Here is a 22,232-nt window from a genome sequence, read left to right as displayed (position 1 = left end):
TCACGTAGGTAAAACATTAAAATTAATAAAAGTAAAATAAATAAAAAATCACGACGTTTCGGAGGCAACACAAGCTTCCGTCTTCAGGTGGAACCGTCACAGCCACGACAGCTGTATCAAGTAAATGAGAAATTGCAGGAGCTACCACTCCGTTTATATAATGGTTGGAGAGGGGGGGGGAAGGGCCAAGTACAGCACACTTTTTAAATCCTTTATATTAAGTTCGCTTGCTTGCGTGCTTGCTTGCTTGCTTAGGACCGTGCAAATCTTTCGGTCGTTTTTTAACCCACTTCCCATGATCCAATCGAGCTGACATTTTCCACACAGACTCGTTGTGCCAGACAATTAATGTTCGTGAAAAAAAATTCCCAAAATTTTACACTTTTTAGGCAAAAAAATAATATTTTACATATATTCAAAAGAACTCATTCTTGGCTTTGGCTGAACGTCACAGTATAAGAGCCCAGAGCGTAACCCCTCCACAGGCCGTGGCGGAGTAGCGCAGTTGGTAGCGCCCTCGCTTCCCATGCCAAAGGTCGCGGGATCGATCCCCGCGTCCTCCACAGGCGAATATATTTTTAAATCCTTTATATTAAGTTCGCTGCCACACATATAAAGGATTTATAGTGAAAAACTTTGTTTTTACGGGTTATACTTATTATTAATATGGTAAGGTGAGGCTTAAGAGGGTGAGCCTTTGTTATGGAGAGGTACGGTTTGTGACTCAACCTGTGACAAGGAGACAACAACTAAACATGGTAAACCTGTAATAGTTGTCTGTCAAATAAGATTGGCCAAATAAGTGTAGTTAAATCTTTTTTGCATGGTTAATCACATCTTTCCAATGATTACTCAGTTTGTAACCATCATCACGGTTGAAATTATGTCTGTGTTTGTATATTTGTATGGCTTCGTGTACAAACCTTTGATGGTAGCCAGGAGGTTTGCAGAGAACCTTGGTCTCGGAAAAGACAATTTCATGAGAGCCCACCGAGTTGTAGCAATGATCGGCAACGGCCGAAGAATCAGTTCTGCCGTGTTTCAGATCTGACTTGTGCTCGTGGACACGATCAGAAACATGACGTTTCGTTTCTCCAATGTAGCAATCACCACAAATGCAACTCAATTTGTAAACTCCAGGATAATGTAAGTCAGGAACGACATCCTTCACAGATGGAATCAGATCACGGATTTTATGCACTTCACTGAATCGGACTTGGATCTTATGTTTGTTTAGAATTTTGGAGATCTTTTTGGTCACGCCTGCTATGTATGGTAACGTGATAGTTTTGGTCGGAGTTTCATGTGGCTGTTTCTGTGTGGTGGGAGAAACAGCTTGGCGGATAGTGCGGTCAGAGTATCCGTTCATCCTGAGGGCCCGATGTACATGTCTTAATTCACCGGCCAGGTGGTGTTGGTCAGAAATGCCATGGGCTCTGTGGTATAGCGTTTTGATGAGAGAATTCTTTTGAGATGGGTGGTGGTGGGAATCCGGTTTCAAGTAGGAATCTGTGTGGATGGCTTTCCTGTAGACAGAATGTCCCAAGGATCCGTCAGGCCTCCTCTCAAACAGAATATCCAAGAATGGTAGTTTACCGTCTTTCTCCACTTCCATGGTGAATCTGATGGATGGGTGTCTAGAATTGATGTGGTCCAAGAAGTGGTTCAATGCTGGGAGGCCATGTGGCCAGATGACGAAAGTGTCATCCACATACCTCTTCCACAGAGAAGGACGCTGGGTGGATGTATGGATGGCGTCTGATTCAAACTTTTCCATGAACATGTTGGCTATAACTGGTGACAAGGGGGAGCCCATAGGGGTACCCTCATTCTGTTTGTAGAAGGTGCCATTCCGGGTAAAATAGGTGTTGGTGAGGCAATGCCTAACCAGCGCAGGTACATCAGAATTCAATCCATGTTGGACTAAGTCCTCAATTATTGTTAGGGTGTCCGGTACTGGGACTTTGGTGAACAAAGATACTACATCAAAGCTGACGAGGATGTCATCAGGAGATAGTACCATGTCCTTAACCATAGAGACTAATTGGGTTGAGTTGAGTACTGCCGAAGAGGTCTTGCCTGTGAAGGGGAGCAGAGTATCTGATAGAAAACGGGCTAGTTTGTACGTAGGAGAGTTTATCGTCGACACGATGGGTCGTAGCGGGGTGCCTTCTTTATGGATTTTGGGAAGACCATAGAGTCTGGGAGGTCTAGCCGCCGATGGTTTTAGAGGGACGTTTGCTTGGATCGATTAGGGAAGTCGAACTCGTGATGATACTGTTGGTTTTTGTCGTTAGGCTTTTAGTGGGATCGTTTTTAATTTTGGAGTAACTCCCATCATTAAGGTCCAGGATTTTGTTGTTGTATGAATCTTTATCCATGATGACCGTGCCCTTGTCTGCCGAGAGGATGACTATATCATCTCTCTTTTTTAGGTCCGCGAGTTCAGAGCGTTCGTTTTTGCTGATGTTACTAGTGGGTTTCGTAGCATTCTTAAGAATAGTAGCTATTTCAGCTCTTGCTACATCTGCATGGATGTGTCCTATGCCTCTGAGGGCTACATCAATCTGAGAAACAGTATCATCACGAGTTCGACTTCCCTAATCGAACCAAGCAAACGTCCCTCTCTAAAACCATCGGCGGCTAGACCTCCCAGACTCTATGGTCTTCCCAAAATCCATAAAGAAGGCACGCCGCTACGACCCATCGTGTCGATGATAAACTCTCCTACGTACAAACTAGCCCGTTTTCTATCAGATACTCTGCTCCCCTTCACAGGCAAGACCTCTTCGGCAGTACTCAACTCAACCCAATTAGTCTCTATGGTTAAGGACATGGTACTATCTCCTGATGACATCCTCGTCAGCTTTGATGTAGTATCTTTGTTCACCAAAGTCCCAGTACCGGACACCCTAACAATAATTGAGGACTTAGTCCAACATGGATTGAATTCTGATGTACCTGCGCTGGTTAGGCATTGCCTCACCAACACCTATTTTACCTGGAATGGCACCTTCTACAAACAGAATGAGGGTACCCCTATGGGCTCCCCCTTGTCACCAGTTATAGCCAACATGTTCATGGGAAAGTTTGAATCAGACGCCATCCAGACATCCACCCTGCGTCCTTCCCTGTGGAAGAGGTATGTGGATGACACTTTCGTCATCTGGCCACATGGCCTCCCAGCATTGAACCACTTCTTGGACCACATCAATTCTAGACACCCATCCATCAGATTCACCATGGAAGTGGAGAAAGACGGTAAACTACCATTCTTGGATATTCTGTTTGAGAGGAGGCCTGACGGATCCTTGGGACATTCTGTCTACAGGAAAGCCACCCACACAGATTCCTACTTGAAACCGGATTCGCCCCACCACCCATTTCAAAAGAATTCTCTCATCAAAACGCTATACCACAGAGCCCATGGCATTTCTGACCAACACCACCTGGCCGGTGAATTAAGACATGTACATCGGGCCCTCAGGATGAACGGATACTCTGACCGCATTATCTGCCAAGCTGTTTCTCCCACCACACAGAAACAGCCACATGAAACTCCGACCAAAACTATCACGTTACCATACATAGCATGCGTGACCAAAAAGATCTCCAAAATTCTAAACAAACATAAGATCCAAGTCCGATTCAGTACAGTGCATAAAATCCGTGATCTGATTCCATCTGTGAAGGATGTCGTTCCTGACTTACAGTATCCTGGAGTCTACAAATTGAGTTGCATTTGTGGTGATTGCTACATTGGAGAAACGAAACGTCATGTTTCTGATCGTGTCCGCGAGCACAAGTCAGATCTGAAACACGGCAGAACTGATTCTTCGGCCGTTGCCGATCATTGCTACAACTCGGTGGGCTCTCATGAAATTGTCTTTTCCGAGACCAAGGTTCTCTGCAAACCTCCTGGCTACCATCAAAGGTTTGTACACGAAGCCATACAAATATACAAACACAGACATAATTTCAACCGTGATGATGGTTACAAACTGAGTAATCATTGGAAAGATGTGATTAACCATGCAAAAAAGATTTAACTACACTTATTTGGCCAATCTTATTTGACAGACAACTATTACAGGTTTACCATGTTTAGTTGTTGTCTCCTTGTCACAGGTTGAGTCACAAACCGTACCTCTCCATAACAAAGGCTCACCCTCTTAAGCCTCACCTTACCATATTAATAAAAAGTGTGCTGTACTTGGCCCCCCCCCCTCTCCAACCATTATAAAAACGGAGTGGTAGCTCCTGCAATCTCTCATTTACTTGATACAGCTGTCGTGGCTGTGACGGTTCCACCTGAAGACGGAAGCTTGTGTTGCCTCCGAAACGTCGTGATTTTTATTTTATTTTACTTTTATTAATTTTAATGTTTTACCTACGTGACTTTACTGAAAAAAACCTTAGAATATGAATCCTTGCAGTCACGAAAGCTTCAAATCTAAAAAAAAAAGAAACCTCTATTATGTATGATATTGGTCGCGAAAGTCTACGTGTTAAACAAACCCGAAGGAATCAGAGGAAAATCGACGTGACCACGAGAGAAGATGCAAACTCCAAATATACAGACATCAGGGTTGGGGTCAAACCTACGAATTCCAATATACCAGTTTAACACGTCGGCTTTCGCGAGGGGGTTTCCATCTCGCCACTGTGGCGCCTCATTATCTGACTCACCCAACCACTAAACTACAAAAGCCACCCACACACACACTCACCCACTCACTCTGCCACCCACTCACCTTGCCACCCACACACTCACTCACCCACTCACTCTGCCACCCACTCAACTGCTAACTCACTTGCTCATGCACACACACAGCCACTCAAGAACATACCTGTGCACCCACCTACACACCCACTCATTAACTCAACGACCCACCCACCAACCCACTCACTCACTCACTCTAGACTCCACTCACCCACCCACTCACCTATTCACTCCCCCACTCACACACCCACCCATCCACCCACCCACTCTCTAACTCAAACACTCACCCACCAACCCAACCACCCACTCAATCAATCACCCACCAACCACTCACCCACCCAATAAACGAAAACTGAACTATTTGTCACCCACCGAAAGAACCAAGAAGACGAACTATTTCTCATTGTACCAGCTAAGGCCCACAGAGCTATATAGATCTTTTCCAAAAGCGACCTTGTTACAAATTACAGGTAAACAAAGTGGCTTATCACATATACATGCATTGCAGCCAAATCCTCTGAATGCAAGTTTATTCTCAATGCAGAGGTAAAACCCCGAGGACCCGGAGAAAAATCCACGTGACCACAGGGAGAAGATGCAAACTCGAAATATACAGGCGGAAGGGTCGGGATCAATTCCATGACCTCCTGTATACTATGCAAGGTAGTTACCATCTCACCACCGTGGCACCCCATTCTCTGACTCACTCACTCAAACACCCACCCATTCACCTATTCACGCACACCACTTACTCAAATACCCACCCTCTCACTCAATAACCCATCCACTCACTCATGAACCCACTGAAGCACTCACCCATACAAAAACCCACTCACCCACTCACTCACCGACTCACTCACCCATGAAATCGCACACCCATCTTCTCAACCACTCAGCCAGCCACCCACTCAATCTCGTACCCACTAACCTCTCACTTCCTCACCAACCTACCAACCCACCAGGACGTGCGGTCAGGGGAGGCAGAGCCTCACCTGTCATACTCCAATGACAATAGTTGTTACGAAAAGTAAAAAAAAGAGAATAATAAAATAAAATAAAGATTTTTCCACTGATCTGTGTTATAAATGTCATTTCTGCACGATTCCATTTTTATAGTCAAAATCGCCAAATTTGCGGAGCTCCGCTGCAAATACAGGAAGAGACGAGAGGTGAGGCAGCGACGAGCTCAGCCTCCCCTGATTACGCAACCCCTCAGTACTGGATGGAGCGCGGGCAATAAGCGCGTGCCTGTTACTATCACAGTATGTCACCAATGTAATGTTTGTAGACCCCTTCATTTCATGTCCTCGCCTTCCATACTCCAGGTAACTTATTTCACGTATGTGTATAAAGATATTTAGGCTCGCTGGTCTCGTCATGAAACTGCAATGAAAAAGCACCAGGGGAGGCAGCCATCACATTTGCCTCACTGAGGGGGATGCGTCTAACACGCCCCCCTCCGTGAGGCCACGTCCCCCTCAGTGTGTGAATCTGGCTCTGACACAAGCCAGTGCCTCCCCAGCCATTGACCTCACCACACGTCACTGCAACCCACCCACCTATCTACTCACTCAACCACCCACCCAGTCGATCATCCACCCACTAACACTCACCCACCCAACAACTCACTAACCCACCCAGCACTCACTCACCGAGCCAGTCAATCTCTAACCCACCAACTCACTTTAAACTGACTCTCTCAACTACAACTCACCCAGTCACTAACCCCACTCACTCATCCACAAACCCACTCACCCCCACTCATCCATCCACTCACATACTCACCCAGCCACTCACCTACTCACCCAGTCACATACACATCCACTCACCATGCCACCCACCCAATTTCTAACCCACCCACTCGCCCAACCACTCCCTCAGCAACTCACCCACTAACCACGTAATTATTCACCCACCCACCCATCACTCAACCACCCAATAATTCAACCACCAAAACATTCCACCACCCACTAACTCAACCACCCACTACCACCCACTAACTCAACCACCGAGCCACTCACCCACTCACCCACCCACCCACGCACTCACCCGCCCACTCACCAACACACTAAACTAAATCTAAATTGTGGTTATTTTACCAGGTAAGGCCGACAGAGCTAAACATCTTTTTCAGAAATGACCTGGTTAAAAATTATAGGTCAACGAAGTGGCTTATGACATGTATTGCAGCCAAATCCTATAAATGCTTGTTGATTTTAAATGTGGAGGGAAATATACAGGTGTCAGGGTCGGGATCAAACCCACAACCTTCTGCATACCAGGCGAGGTAGTTAACATCTCGCCACCATGGCGCCCCACTGTCTGACTCTCCCACCCACTAACCCACACACTGCCCACTCATTCAATCACCCACTCACTCACTCAACTACTGAGCCATTCATACACTGACCCACTCACTAAGCCACCCACTCAATTTCTAACTCACACTCATGCACCCAGCCACTCACTCACTCAGCGACTCACCTACGACGCATCAACCCATCCACTCACTCATCCACCCACGCACCCACCCACTCACGCACGACCCACTCATCCACACAATAAACTAATATTTAATTGTTTTTCATTTTACTGGGTAAGGCCCTGAGCTATAGATCTTTGTCGGAAGCCACCTCAGCACAAATGACAGTTCAATTAAGTGGCTTTTCACGTAGAATGTTATTGCAACCAAATTATATAAATGCATGTTCAAATGTGGAGGGACAACCTGGAGAAAATTCCACACGACCACGGGGAGAACATAGAAACTCCAAATATCCAAGCGGAAGGGCTGGGATAAAATCCACAACCTCCTGTATACTAGGCGAGGTAGTTAACATCTCGGCACCATGGTGCCTCACTCTCCGACTCACCCACCCACTAACACACGAACTCTCCTCCCATATTCACACACCCATCTACCCAAAAACTCAACCACCCACACATTCACGCAACAATCCACTCACCCACCCACTCACTTATTCACCCACCCACTAAACCATGCACCTGTCCACTCACCTATTCATCCACCCACTCACACACCCATTAAGCAACCCACCCACTTACCCTGCCACCCACTCAATCTCTAACCGACTCACTCACCCAGCCACGCAATCTCGAACCCACCAATTCACTAATCCTCTCACCAACTCACCAACCCACCTCTCACCCACTCCCACACCCACTCATGCGCTGACCCACCCACTCACTCACCTCAACCATTCACAAACCCACCCACCCACTCATTCACCCAACCACCCACCACCCACTCAATCTCTAAACCCATTCACCCACCCACCCACTCAGCCACCCACTAACTACTCAACCAACCACTCGTCTATTCACTCCCAAACAACACACCCACTCACGTCACCCATGGCTTACCCTATCACCCACAATCTCTAACACACTCACTCACCTACTTCCTCATCACTGACCCACACTCACAGACCCACCCAGTTAATCACCCACTCTATGTGTAGTCCTTACCTCTTCTGGTAATGTGAGATATTCTTTGCGGTATTTTACCAGGTAAGGCCCACTGAGCTATAAAGATTGTTTTCAGACATCCTCGCCACAAATGATAGTTCAACAAAGTCAGCTGTAAACATTTATTGCACCCAATTCCTCTTATTACATGTTTCTACATGTGGAGTGAAATATACAGGCGTCAGGGTCGGGATCGAACCCACAACATTCTGTATAGTAGGCGAGGTAGTTAACATCTTGCCACCGTGGCGCTCAATTCTTTGACTCACCCACTCAACTACTAAAGCCACCCACTAACCGACTCACAAACCCACTCACCCTGCCACGCACTCAATTTCTAACCCACTCACTAAAGCCACTCATCCACGCACCCACCTGCACATGCACTCACTAACGCACTCACCCAACAACCCACCCATTAACTCACCCACCCACTCCCTGACCAACTCACGCACCAACCCACCCACTCACACTATGACCTACTTCATATCTAACCCAACAACTCACTCACCCAGCCCTCACCTACTAACCTAACCACCCACCAACTCACTCACCCACCTACGCACTCAAATACCCACTCACCTAACTGTAAACTAAATTTTGTTTTTTACAAGGCAAGGCCCACAGAGCTATACAGATCTTATTCAGAAGCAACGTGGCCACAAAAAACCCAGAGGTCTCGGAGAAAAATCCATGAACCACGAGGACAACATGCAAACTCCAAATATACAGGCATCAAGATCGAGACCGAACCCACAACCTCCTTTACAAAAGGTAAGGTAGTTAACATCTCGCCACCATGGGGCTCCACTCTCTGACTCGCAGCCACCCACTAACTACCCATTCCGCCACATACCCATTCGGCCACATACCCATTCGCCACATACCCATTCGGCCACATACCCATTCGCCACATACCCATTCGGCCACATACCCATCGCCACATACCCATTCAGCCACATACCCATTCAGCCACATACCCACTCAGCCACATACCCATCAGCCACATACCCACTCAGCCACATACCCACTCAGCCACATACCCACTCAGCCACATACCCACTCAGCCACATACCCACTTCAGCCACATACCCAACTTCAGCCACATACCCATTCAGCCACATACCCATTCAGCTCAGCCACATACCCATTTCAGCCACATACCCATTCAGCCACATACCCATTCAGCCACATACCCATTCAGCCACATACCCATTCAGCCACATACCCATTCAGCCACATACCCATTCAGCCACAACCCATTCAGCCACATACCCATTCAGCCACATACCCATTCAGCCACATACCCATTCAGCCACATACCCACTCAGCCACATACCCATTCAGCCACATACCCATTCAGCCACATACCCATTCAGCCACATACCCATTCAGCCACATACCCACTCAGCCACATACCCATTCAGCCACATACCCAATCAAAGACCATTCAGCCACACACCTTACCTACGCACCCACCTACACACCCACTCACTGACTCACTCACTCAACAATTCATTCACCCATCCACTCACCATTTCACTCCCCCAATCATACACCCACCCATCCACCCACTCCATCTCTAACTCACACACTCACCAGTCCACCCACTCACCCAGCCACTTACCTACTCACCCACTCACCCTGCCACCTACTCGACCTGCAACAGACCTACCGACCCAACGAGCCACCTACCCCCTAAACTAAACTACTTTTTATTTCCCCAGGTAAGGCCCATTGAGCTATATAGATCCTTTTCAGAATAGACCTGTGAACAAATTATAGATAAACGAAGTGGCTTATCACATAGACATTTATTGCAGCCAAATCCTCTAAACGCATGTTGATTCTAAATGCAGAGGGGAAAACCCGGAGGACCTGCAGCAAAATCCACGTGACCATGTGTAGAACATGCAAACTCCAAATATACAGGCGACAGGGTCAGGATCGAATCCACAACCTCCTGTATACCAGGCGAGGCAGTGCACGTCTCACCACCTTGGCGCCTCACTCTCTGACTCACCCATCCAATAACTCAAACACTAACTTACCCACTCAACCTCCCACATCAACTCACCCACCCACTCGCTGACCCCACTCAGTCAACAACTCACCCACCCACCCAACCACTCACTCCGTTAACCACTTTCTCACCGACCCACTCACCCTACGACCACTCACCAAGCTACACACTCACCTACCAACACACCCATTCACTCACTTGCTCACCCACCCACTTACTCACCCAACCACTAACTGACCAACTCACCCACCCACAAACTCACGAACAAAAAAGACACCCACTCAACCCATCGCTCACCCAACCCCTCACTCACCCACTTACTGAATCACCCACCCACGCACTCACCGACCCACCAACTCACTTCACCCACCCAATACTCCCTCACCGAGCCACTCAATCTCTAACCCACCCACTCACCCAACCACCACTCACCCAACCACCCACTCAATCTCTAAACCACACACAAACCCTGCTACTGACTCAATCTCTTAACCAAAGCTCACAAACCCACCCATCCACTCACTCACCCAGTGACTAACCCACTCACTCGATTTCTAACCCATCCATTCACGCACTACCCACCTAACCTCCTACCCACACACACTCACCCACCCACACATCCATGCACCCACACACTCACCCACTCACTCAACCATCCACTCACTAACTCACCCAGCCGTGCACCTACTCACTCACCCACTTTCAGATCCACTCACCCTGCCACCTACTCAATTTATAACCCACCTACTCACCCACCCACCCAGCCAACCACCCGCCGACTCCCTCAGCCACTCAGCCACTCACCCACTACCCACGTAATTATTGACCCACCCACTAATTTAATCACCTACTAACGTAACCACCCACTAACTCAACCACTGAGTTACTCGAACTTACCCACTCACCAAGCCACCCACTAAATCTCAAACCCACACTGATGCACTCACCCACCTGCCCACTCACCAACACCCTTAACTAAATCTAAAAAAAAAATTCCCCAGGTAAGGCCCACTGAGCTATATAGGTTGTTTTGAGAAGCAGGGTTTGGATCGAACCTACGAACTTAAAAATACCAGGCAAGGTAGTTAACAATTTGCCAACATGGCACTCCACTCTCTGACTCTCCCACCCACGATAACACACACTCAAACACCCACCCACTAACTCAACCATCCATTCATTCAACCACCGAGCCAAGCACACACTCACCCACTCACCAAGCCACCCACTCAATCTCTAGCCCACACTCACTCACCCCACCACTGACCTACTACCCATCAAACATCGCACTCACTCATCCACTCACCGACCCAGCCACTCCTTTGCACACTAAATGAAAATTACGCTTTTTTATTTTACCAGGTAAGGCACTCAGCTATATAGATATTTTTCAAAAACCATTTGACCACAAATATTCAACTCAATTAAGTGGCTTTTCACGTATAAAGTGATAGCAGCCAAATTCTATAATTGCATGTTTTTAAATGTGGAGGGAGAACCCGGAGCACCTGGAGAAAATTCCACGCGACCATGGCGTCAGGGTCGGGATCGAATTTACGACCTCCTGTATAAAGGCGAGGTAGTTAACAGCTCGCCACCACGGCACTCCACCCACTCACCCATTCAAACACCCACCAACCACTCACAAACCCACTCACCCTGCCACCCACTCAATCTCTAATCCACTCACTCAACAATTTACTCACCCACTCACCTACTCAACTAATCACACCCCCACTCACACACCCACCCATTCACCCACTCATTCTCTAACCTACCCAGCAAATCACTCAATAACCCACCTACCCACTCACCCACCCAATAAACTAAATTAAACAATATTTTTTATTTTACCAGAAAAGGTTCAGATCAGAGGTACGGGTACCCGTTCCCTACCCGTACCCGTACCCTACCCGAAATGAGTGACAAACGGTTACTCACCAGTGACTCACGGCCTATCCGTACCCGTACCCGGCCGCCCAAGGTCGCAAACGGCTACCCGTACCGTACCCGGCCGGGTACAGGTAGCCGGGTATCGGGTAGGGTTCGGGTATCGGGTACCCGGTTGCGACCTCTGGTTCAGATAACTAAATTAATATTTTTCAGAAGTGACCTGGTTACAAATGATAGGTTAACGAAGTGGATTATCATGGAGACATTCATTGCAGCCACATCCTCTAAATGAATGTTGATTTTAAATATGGAGAGAAAACCTGGAGGACCCAGAGAAAAAATCCACACCACAGGGAGAACATGCCAACTCCAAATATACAGGTGGAAGGGATGGGATCGAATTCACAAAATCCTGTATACTAGGTGAGGTAGTTAACATGTCGCCACCGTGGTGCCCCACTCTTTGACTCACCCACCCACCCAATCACACACTAACAACTCACCTGCTCAACCTTCGATATTCACTCACCCACCCACTAACTGACTCACCCACCCACCCACTCACCCAACAATCTACTCACCCGCCCACTAACCTATTCACTCAACCCCTCACTCACCCACTCCCCCACACAATATCCAACTGACCTACCCACGCACTCACTCACACAGTCACTCACTAATTCACCCACCCACCACCCACTCACCTATTCACCCACCTACTCAACCATCCACCCACTCATGCTTCCATACACTCACTTACTTATCCAGGCACTCACCTACTCACCCACCGACTTACTCACCCAATAAGCCACTCACCCACTCACCCTCCCAATCACCTAGTTACCCACCCACTCAATCTGTAACCCACCAATTTTCTCATCCACTCACCAACCCACCTCTCACCCACTCCCTCACCTAATCAATCACTTCAAACCATTCACTCACCCACCCACCCACTAATTCACACAATCACCCACCACCCACTCAATCTCTAACCCACACCCACCTACTCACTCACCCAACGACTCACTCAACAATCCACTGCTCCACACACTCATCTATTCACTCACATTCAACACACCCACTTCTCTAACACACTCACTCACCTACTCCCTCAACCACTGACCTACCCACTCACCCACCGACTCACCCACCGACTCATCCACTAACTCACTCACAGACCCACTCAGTTAATCACTGTGTAGTCCTCACCTCTTCCAGTATTGTGAGATATTCTTCCTCCCAGCGGTATCTTCACGACAACGCCCTGGGGGGTGGGCAAGCCTCACAACGAGTCGGGCGAGCGGGGCAACAGCCTGGTCATGTTGGGTTCATAGCGCAGTGCGGCACACGCATACACACAAGCAGACCACACACATATGAACACAATAACAACAGTGGGAGCCACTCACGCGATAGGGATGGGCCGCATGGTCCACTCCAGCTCGATGTACGGCTTGCCCGGATACAATGTTAACTACCTCGTCTGGTATACAGGAGGTTTTCGGTTAGATCCCAACCCTGACACCTGTGTATTTGGAGTTTGCATGTTCTCTCCGTGGTCAAGTGGATTTTTATTCTGGTCCTCTGGATTTTCCCTACACATTTAGAAACAGGCATTTAGAGTAGTTGGCTGCTATATATTTCCACATAAGGCACGTTGTTGACCTATCACTTGTGGCCAGGTCACTTCTAAAAAAAGAGTTATGTTACTCAGTAAGATGGTTGAGACACAGGTGATGAGCCTGTGTGTAAGGGGTTGAGTGAGTGAGCGGTTTAATTCATGATTGAGTGATTGATTGGTTGAGTGAGTGGCTGAGTGAGTGAGTGAGTGAATGGTTGAGTGAGTGGCTGAATGAGTGATTTATGGAGCGATTGGTTCAGTGAGCGAGCGGGTGGTTGAGTGAGCGAGTGAGTGGTTCAGTGAGTGAGTGGTTGAGTGAATTAGTGAGTGGTTGAATGAGTATTTGAATGAGTGAGTGTTTGAACCAATGAGTGAGTGTTTAAAGCGCATGAGTGTGTGGTTGAGTGAGTGGTTAAGTTAATGACTGAGTGAGTGATTGATTGAGTGGTTGAGTAAGTGGATGTTTGAGTGAATGGTTGAGTGAGTGGTTGAGTGAGTGAGTAGTTGAGTGAGTGGTTTAAGTTAGTGGATGAGTGAGTGGTTGTATGTGTGGCTGAGTGAGTGAGTGGATGAGTGAGTGAGTGGCTGGCGCGCACCTTGGCTGCGTTGTCCAGAGTGTCCCGCTGGTGCCGCTCCACTGTGTTGCTGCACTCCGCCAGGGTGAGAGCGACGGTGCCGCGCCCGCAGCTGCTCCAGCGACTACGCCATCTTACCCAGCCCCTCCTGGCGAGCACGCAGCATGCCCTGGAGCTCCCATCACATGGTGCTGGCAATCTGAGACACCCGCCTGTAGCACACACACAGAAGAAGAGATACGGGAATGGATTAGGGCGACCCGGGTGACGAGTTCACTACTTCGCCCGGTATACAGGAGGTTGTAGGTTTGATCCAAACCCTGATGCTTACATATTCAATTCTGCTCGTCCAGGCGGGGAGAATCCAATCACATTTATTCGATGCGATGTTTCTCATGGGATATAATAAGTGACAACATTTGGACCCCAAACCGAGAGGATTCTGGGATGTTTGTGGTTTTTTGGCAATAACTCTGGAAAGAAATGTCGCAGACCCATCAAGGTGGGACTCGTCCAGCGACATAATGGTTGAGTGACTGGTTGAATGAATTCGGGAATGGTTGAATGAGTGAGTGGTTGAGTGATTGAGATAGAGTAACTGAGCGGCTGAGCGGTTAAGTTAGTGAGTCGTTGAGTGAGTGTGGCTGATTGAGTGAATGGTTGAGTGAGTTAAAGAGTGATGGTTGAGTGGCTGAGTAAGTGATTAAGTGAGTGAGTGGTTGAGTGAGTAAGTAGCTTCGTGAGTAAGTAGCTTCGTGAGTGCGCGGCTGAGTGGTTGAGTGTGTGGCTGAGTGAGTGGCTAAATGAGTGAGTGGCTGAGTGAAAGGGTGAGTGGCTGAGTGAAGGAGTGAGTGGCTGAGTGAGTGAGAAAGTAATTGGTTGAGTGGTTGAGTAAGTCATTAAGTGAGTGAGTGGTTGCTCTAGTGAGTGGTTAAGTGAATGGTTAAGTGAGTGGTTAAGTGAGTCCCCAAGCCGAGAGGATTCTGGTGAGTCGTTGAGTGAGTGGTTTGGTGAGGGGTTGAGTGAATCGTTGAGCGAGTGGTTGGGTGATTGGTTGAGTGAGCGAGTGCTTGAGTGAGCAAGTGAGTGGTTGAGTGAGCAAGCAAGTGGTTGAGTGAGTGAATGGTTGAGTGAGCGAGCGGTTGAATGAGCGAGTGGTTTAGTGAGCGAGTGGTTGAGTGACTGAGTGAGTGACTGAGTGAGTGGCTGAGTGAGTGGCTGAGTGAGTGAATGGTTGAGTGAGTGAGAGTGTGATGGTTGAGTGATTGAGTGAGTGGGTGGTTGAATGATTGGTTGAGTGGTTGAGTTAATTATTGAGTGAGTGAGTGGTTGAGTGAGTGAATATCTGAGTGAGTGAGCGGCTGAGTAGTTGAGTGAGTCGTTGAGTGAGTGTGTGGCTGAGTGAGTTTGTGGCTGAGTGAGTGAATGGCTGAATGAATCACAGCTATGATAAAAATGGACATCAGCATATAAGTGGTCTTGTATTCACTCAGTAAATGAAGTTTAATAAAAAAATTTGTACACTCACAGGATCGAAATAAAGATGACATTGCACATCGGAGTAAACCGAGTTGCGGCTATGATGAAATTTTGCATTAGCATAACATTGATTTATTAGCATACAAAATGACTTTTTGCAGAGCGATTTAATACAAAAGTCTGATAGACTACAATAAAAAAGATTTTTTAAATAAAAAGTACATACAAACCAGGCATCGATACCGTTGCTTTGTATGATCTGTGAAACGCAGAAATTTTCAGATAAAATCGGACATTTTGAGCTTGCTGCTGTATCGACTGAGTGGAATCAATACAATTACTATCGATTCACAATCAACAAAGACCATATATGGGAAAATCTCTGATCGGTGATTTTGATTGCATCGTATTGCAGCGCCCCTTTGATGATGTTATAAAGCACTTGCCCCAACAGTCTGTTAAAGGCTACACGGGGATCTTTGTGTGCGAGTAGCTCACAGATCCTTGAGAGATCTGAACACTGTCCGATCATCAGCGAGCTCCTCCGGCAGGCGAGGCTGCGTTGGCGGTTGTCTGTGCATTAAGAGGTGTTAACTATCCCACGCAGAGAAGTCTGCTTACAGAACATAAGAGGTTCTTCACGTGCCGTGCCCCGTGTCACCTGAATGTTAAATGGGGCTCCGGCAATTCAGTATCCACCGCCGAATCATCTTTCACCATCACCACGCGTCCATTAAGGCCAATGTGACGAGGCCATAGATAGACAATGCGTTATAACGGGGGGGGGGGGGGGAGCAAGAAAAACGTCGTACTACGTGACATCACAACACCCTGCACGCAGCCATAGTGGCTGATTAGGGTGCGCATCATTTACGAATATGTGGTTTAAGTGATTGAGAGTATATTTTGGTGTAAATTGATCACGATGCTTTGCGTAGCCTGCATTTAAAATTTCATGCGTGGGTGCATGACCAGATATGAGTGGGTGAATGCGTGAGTAAGCCGGTAAGTGAGTATATGGGTGGATGGAGGGAGCTTGGCAGGCATGGCATGGGCTGGAGTGGAGGTGGACTGATGCGGTACGGGAGGATGTGGAGCTGAGTGGGCTTTGCCGACGACTGGTACCAGTGGTATCGAGATCGGCCTCTGCGGGGAGGCTCGTGAAGGATGCTTCTACTTGGCAGTTGGCGACACTCGCCCTCCAACAACAACGGAGGAGTGACACTCACAACAACGAGCGGAACACCGGATGATAAATATGCAGCAATTTGGCACAGTACAGGGTACAGGTGGTGCTGCCAGTCATCTCAGTCAGCCAACCCATGGCACCTGGGTCTGTTCCAGGACCTCCGGTCAGCGAGCCTTCGACACTTCACGTGGCTTCAAAGTGCACCTGGCCTGGCACAGGCGCTGTGGTGACGTCACTGTCACTTATTGGCGAATGGTGACGGTTGATAATGCAGCGGTGGTTGTGAGAGATGCCATTTTGGGGGGGGGGGGGCGCCAACCCTGACCAGCTGTGAACCTCACGTCGCCCGCAGCCACCAGTGGCCACAGGGAGTTCTGGATGGGTGCGAGGGGCTGGTAACCCCCCTCCACCTTCAACTAAATCACCACACATTCACGTGCGAGCCCTTGGGTCTCTCTGTGAGTCTATGGATCTCTGTGTGGTGAGTCTATGGGTCTCTGTGAAAGTCCGTGGGTCTCTGTGAGGTGAGTCTATGTGTCTGTGTGGTGAGTTTATGTGTCTCTGCTTTGTGAGTCTATAGGGCTCTGTGCGAGTCTGTTTGAATCGGTGGTTCTCTGTGTGATGAGTCTATGCGTTTTTGTATAACTCTATGGGTCTCTGTGGGGTGAGTCTATGGGTCTCTGTGGGGTGAGTCTATGGGGCTGTGGTGAGTCTATGGGGCTCTGTGGTGAGTCCATGTGTTTGTGTGGTGAGTCTATAGACCTCTGTGCGAGTCTGAGGGTCTGTGCGTAGTGAGTGTATAGGTCTATGTGTGATGACTCTCTGGGTCTCTATGTGATGGATATCTGTGGTGTACATATCCTGGCACAAGCGCCGTTAGTGGAGAATGCTCCTCCCACTACTCCTGCTTGTTGTTGTGCTCGGGAAGGAGAGATAAAACTAGACTAAAATCTCAACGATTTTCATTTCACCAGGTAAGGTCCACTGAGATAAACATCTCTTTTATTACGCACTTTTATTTAACTCACTGTCTGTTGTTGTCGTATCCTCAAATCTTGCAACTCAATTTTAACCCACTTCCCAATGTGGTATCGACTGCAAACTTGGTATACTTATGTCGTACTGATGACAAAACTACATTCTATAAAAAAAAGTATTTTTAAACATTCATTTTTATGATGTTTCAGCTTGGGTCTAATTGTCCACGCTCAACTGACGTTGGCTGTAAATCACCAGGGCCCCTTACGTTATGGCAAGCCTCGGGGCCACTTCCTGGAGTCGTGGTACATTTAATTTAATTAAAGCGTGTTTTAAAAAAAAAGTACTTTTAAATATTACTTATTCAGAAGCGACTTGGCACCAATAATAGCTCAACGAAGTGGCTCGTCATCACGTGTAAATTATAGCAGCCAAATACTTTAAACGAATATTCATATTCTTGGTTCTTTCGGTAAAGTCACGTAAATAGAAAACCCCCCAAAAAATGAGTAATGCAAATAAATCGAATAAATTGCTTTTTATTATTTTCAATTTATCTTATTTTTTAACTTAAAAAAATAGATTTGTTTTTGTTTTCTATTTACGTGACTTTACCGAAAGAACCAAGAATATTAATTCCTGCAGTCACGAAAGTTTTAAGTCAAAACTTTAAACGAATGTATCTTAATGTGGAGAGAAAAACCAGAGGACCTGGAGAAAAATCCACGCGACCACGGGGAGAGACAGAGACACGCAAACTCCAAATATACAGCAGGCATCAGGGTCGGGATCGAACCTACAAACTCCTGTATACCAGGCGAGGTAGTTAGGGGGGAAAGCAGAGACAGCGAGAGGGAAGATATTTAGTCAAACTCACACTCAGTATTACTCACCAACCATGATACACTCACCATCACACTCACCATGATACTCACCATCATACTCACGCATTCACCATCATACTCACAAACAATCCCACACACATCAACAGTAGCCATTCACCACTACGTGGCGATGACGTCACCACAATAACCCAGGTGCCATGGTTTGACGGCTGTGCCAGGCTAAGTGCAGGAGAAGGTCACGGGCCAGACTCAGGTGCCATGGGCCGACTGCTCTGCCTGGCTCGGTACAAGAGGAGGGCTAGACCCTGGTGCTATGGGTTAACTCGTGTGCCACCACCTGCACAGCCACCACAGTAACAACCACACAATTATAATCACAACAATAACCACGACCAACAACTGTAACCACAACTATAATGTAACCACAACTATAATGTAACCACAACTATAATGTAACCACAACAGCAGCAGCAGCAGCAGCAGGGCCGAGCTCTGCTTGAAGCTGCGCCGTGAACTCCGCAGAACGTGACGGCTGTGGGCCAGGCGCCTCCTCTGTCTCCTCCCACCGCCGCCGCCACTGCTGATGTGGACACACCGCGCGAGGTTCTCACCTTCAGGCTGAGTCGACGCAGAGGAGGCCCAGCGAGCCGCCGCTTCAGAAGCTTTCGCTCGCCACTGACGGTGGCCGTGAGCGGGAATCCAAACCAGCTGCTCGCCACCCACAATGCACAGCGCGCGCCGCCTCCACTCGAACCCAGCGGAAGTGGCAGCGGGGGGAGGGGGGTGGGGCATGGGGGTGAGGGGCATGGGGGGAGGGGGGGCATGGGGGCATGGGGGGTGAGGGGCATGGGGGGTGAGGGGGAGGGGCATGGGGGGGGGTGGGGCATGGGGGGTGAGGGGGAGGGGCATGGGGGGAGGGGGGGGCATGGGGGGTGAGGGGCATGGGGGGTGAGGGGGAGGGCATGGGGGGAGGGGGGTGGGGCATGGGGGGTGAAGGGGGTGAGGGGCATGGGGGGGAGGGGGGGGGCATGGGGGGGGGGGGGGGGGGGGGGGGGGGGGGGAGGGGTGGGGCATGGGGGGTGAGGGGGGGGGCATGGGGGGTGAGGGGGGGGGGAGGGGGGGGCATGGGGGGAGGGGGTGGGGCATGGGGGGTGAGGGGGATGGGGAGGGGGGGGGAGGGGGTGGGGCATGGGGGGTGAGGGGCATGGGGGGGGGGGGGGGGGGGGGGAGGGGGGGGGAGGGGGGGGAGGGGCATGGGGGGAGGGGGGGGGGCATGGGGGGTGAGGGGGGGGGCATGGGGGGTGAGGGGCATGGGGGGGGGGGGGGGGGGGGGTGGGGGCATGGGGGTGAGGGGGAGGGGCATGGGGGAGGGGGGTGGGGCATGGGGGGTGAGGGGGGGGCATGGGGGTGAGGGGGGGGGGGGGGGGGGGGGGGCATGGGGGGTGAGGGGCATGAGGGGCATGGGGGGGGGGGGTGGGGCATGGGGGTGAGGGGCATGGGGGAGGGGGGTGGGGCATGGGGGGTGAGGGGGGGGCATGGGGGGTGAGGGCATGGGGGGTGAGGGGGAGGGGCATGGGGGAGGGGGTGGGCATGGGGGATGGGGGGGGGGGCATGGGGGGAGGGGGGGCATGGGGGGGGGGGGGGCATGGGGGGAGGGGGTGGGGCATGGGGGGTGAGGGGGGGCATGGGGGGTGAGGGGGGGGCATGGGGGGTGAGGGGCATGGGGAAGGGGGGTGGGGCATGGGGGTGAGGGGGGGCATGGGGGGTGAGGGGGAGGGGCATGGGGAAGGGGGTGGGCATGGGGTGAGGGGGGTGGGGCATGGGGGGTGAGGGGGGGGCATGGGGATCGCGAGGGGGGAGGGGCATGGAAGGTGGTCGCGAGGGGAGGCAGGGGGGGCATGGGGGGAGGGGGGTGGGGCATGGGGGGTGAGGGGGAGGGGCATGGGGGGAGGAGCTCATGGCTGTGACATCACGGGGGGGCGTGGTTACCTTGTACCGCCCCCGCGTCTCGCGCCACTGGCAGTTTGGCCGTTAGAGATGTCTACGTAGTTTATACTTTAGTTGTTTACGTGGTGGTTTAGTTACTGCAGCTACATACTATTAACATTCCTTTATTAATGTCACCCCTATCCCCTCCCTTTGATGCTGCTAATCCTGCATAATCAACGGGCATAATATGACTTTAAACCCCCCGCCCACCTCCTACGCATTTCACAAGTAGTAGTAATCACATACCTGCATTTCCCATAAATATGCTAAATTCCTCTTGATATGCAAATTATTTTGTCAAGGCGGCCTTCCCCCCTTCCAACCCAGCTTAAATATACGTTCCAAGCGTGGTGGTGTTTCATTCCTACCCACACACTCACTCATCCACAAACCCACTCACCCCCTCACTCATCCATCCACTCACATACTCACCCAGCCACTCACCTACTCACCCAGTCACATCCACATCCACTCACCATGCTACCCACTCAATTTCTAACCCACCCTCTCGCCCAACCACCCGGCCGGCCACTCCCTCAGCAACTCACCCACTAACCACGTAATTATTCACCCACCCACCCATCACTCAACCACCCAATAATTCAACCACCAAAACATTCAACCACCCACGAACTCAACCACCGAGCCACTCACACGCACCCACTCAACTACTGAGCCATTCATACACTGACCCACTCACTAAGCCACCCACTCAATCACTAACCCACACTCATGCACCCAGCCACTCACTCACTCAGCGACTCACCTATGACGCATCAACCCATCCACTCACTCATCCACCCACGCACCCACTCACGCACGCACCCACTCATCCACACATGCACGCACCCACTCATCCACACAATAAACGAATATTTAATTGTTTTTCATTTTACTGTAGAGGCTCACTGACCTGGCCCAGCTTCGGCTCAGGTCCGACCCTCAGCCACACGAGCCTGGCCCTCACAAGGACACAGACCTCGCTGCTCTGAGGTCGCCCCTGGCTTGCCCTGCTCGGCTCTTATAAGAGCAGCGAGTCAGGGTAGTCCCAGGGCTAGCTAGCTGGTCTTCAGTCGCCACTGGCTCTTCTGCTCCAACGATTGCCTCGAGCTCTCTCGCGCACCGCCTTATATAGCCAACTGCCCCCCGAGGGGCGGGGCTGTATGCGGACGTTGATGTAGACACCCCACGCACGGACCGTGATGTAGACACCGCAACGTAATGGCTTGCTACACCCCGGTACGTAACACCTCTACATCTCGATTTAAAGCTTTCGTGACTGCAGTGATTCATCTTCTTGGTTCTTTCGGTAAAGTCACGTAGAAGGGAAGTAATAAAATAAAATAAACATAATAAAATAATTCTCACGACGTTTCGGCCACAATGCAAGCAGCCGTCCTCAGGTGAAAACCAGGTCTGTCGAGG

At 49.8% G+C, this 22,232-nt stretch overlaps 2 protein-coding genes across 2 annotated transcripts; one reads left to right on the top strand and one right to left on the bottom strand.

Moving 5' to 3' along the window:
* Positions 1-1,401: 1,401 nt before the first annotated feature.
* LOC121852324 lies at positions 1,402-2,381 on the bottom strand (the record flags this gene model as incomplete). Its single annotated transcript, XM_042346418.1, has 2 exons — positions 2,333-2,381; positions 1,402-2,241 (listed from the first exon to the last, which is right to left on the bottom strand). Coding segments are annotated over exons 1-2 (889 nt in total), but the record flags the coding sequence as incomplete, so codon positions are not given.
* A 150-nt stretch (positions 2,382-2,531) lies between these two features.
* On the top strand, positions 2,532-21,834 carry LOC121852323. Its single transcript, XM_042346417.1, has 3 exons — positions 2,532-3,596; positions 19,341-19,505; positions 21,709-21,834. The coding sequence occupies exons 1-3, from the start codon at positions 2,532-2,534 to the stop codon at positions 21,832-21,834; spliced, it is 1,356 nt and encodes a 451-aa protein (XP_042202351.1).
* The last annotated feature ends 398 nt before the right edge of the window (positions 21,835-22,232 follow it).

Source organism: Callorhinchus milii, unplaced genomic scaffold, assembly GCF_018977255.1.
Source record: "Callorhinchus milii isolate IMCB2004 unplaced genomic scaffold, IMCB_Cmil_1.0 Scaffold751, whole genome shotgun sequence".
NCBI classification, from domain to species: Eukaryota; Metazoa; Chordata; class Chondrichthyes; order Chimaeriformes; family Callorhinchidae; genus Callorhinchus; species Callorhinchus milii.
Note: the sequence above shows the minus strand (reverse complement) of the source record. Positions and strands in the feature narration are given on the sequence as shown.

What these genes read in the sequence shown, in the direction of transcription:
- LOC121852323 (XM_042346417.1), top strand. Translation starts at nt 2,532, where the DNA reads ATGGATGTGTCCTATGCCTCTGAGGGCTACATCAATCTGAGAAACAGT. An exon ending in CGTTACCATACATAGCATGC is followed by an intron (nt 3,597 to 19,340) that starts GTGACCAAAAAG and finishes TGAACTCCGCAG; the next exon opens with AACGTGACGGCTGTGGGCCA. An exon ending in GCTCGCCACTGACGGTGGCC is followed by an intron (nt 19,506 to 21,708) that starts GTGAGCGGGAAT and finishes ATTTTACTGTAG; the next exon opens with AGGCTCACTGACCTGGCCCA.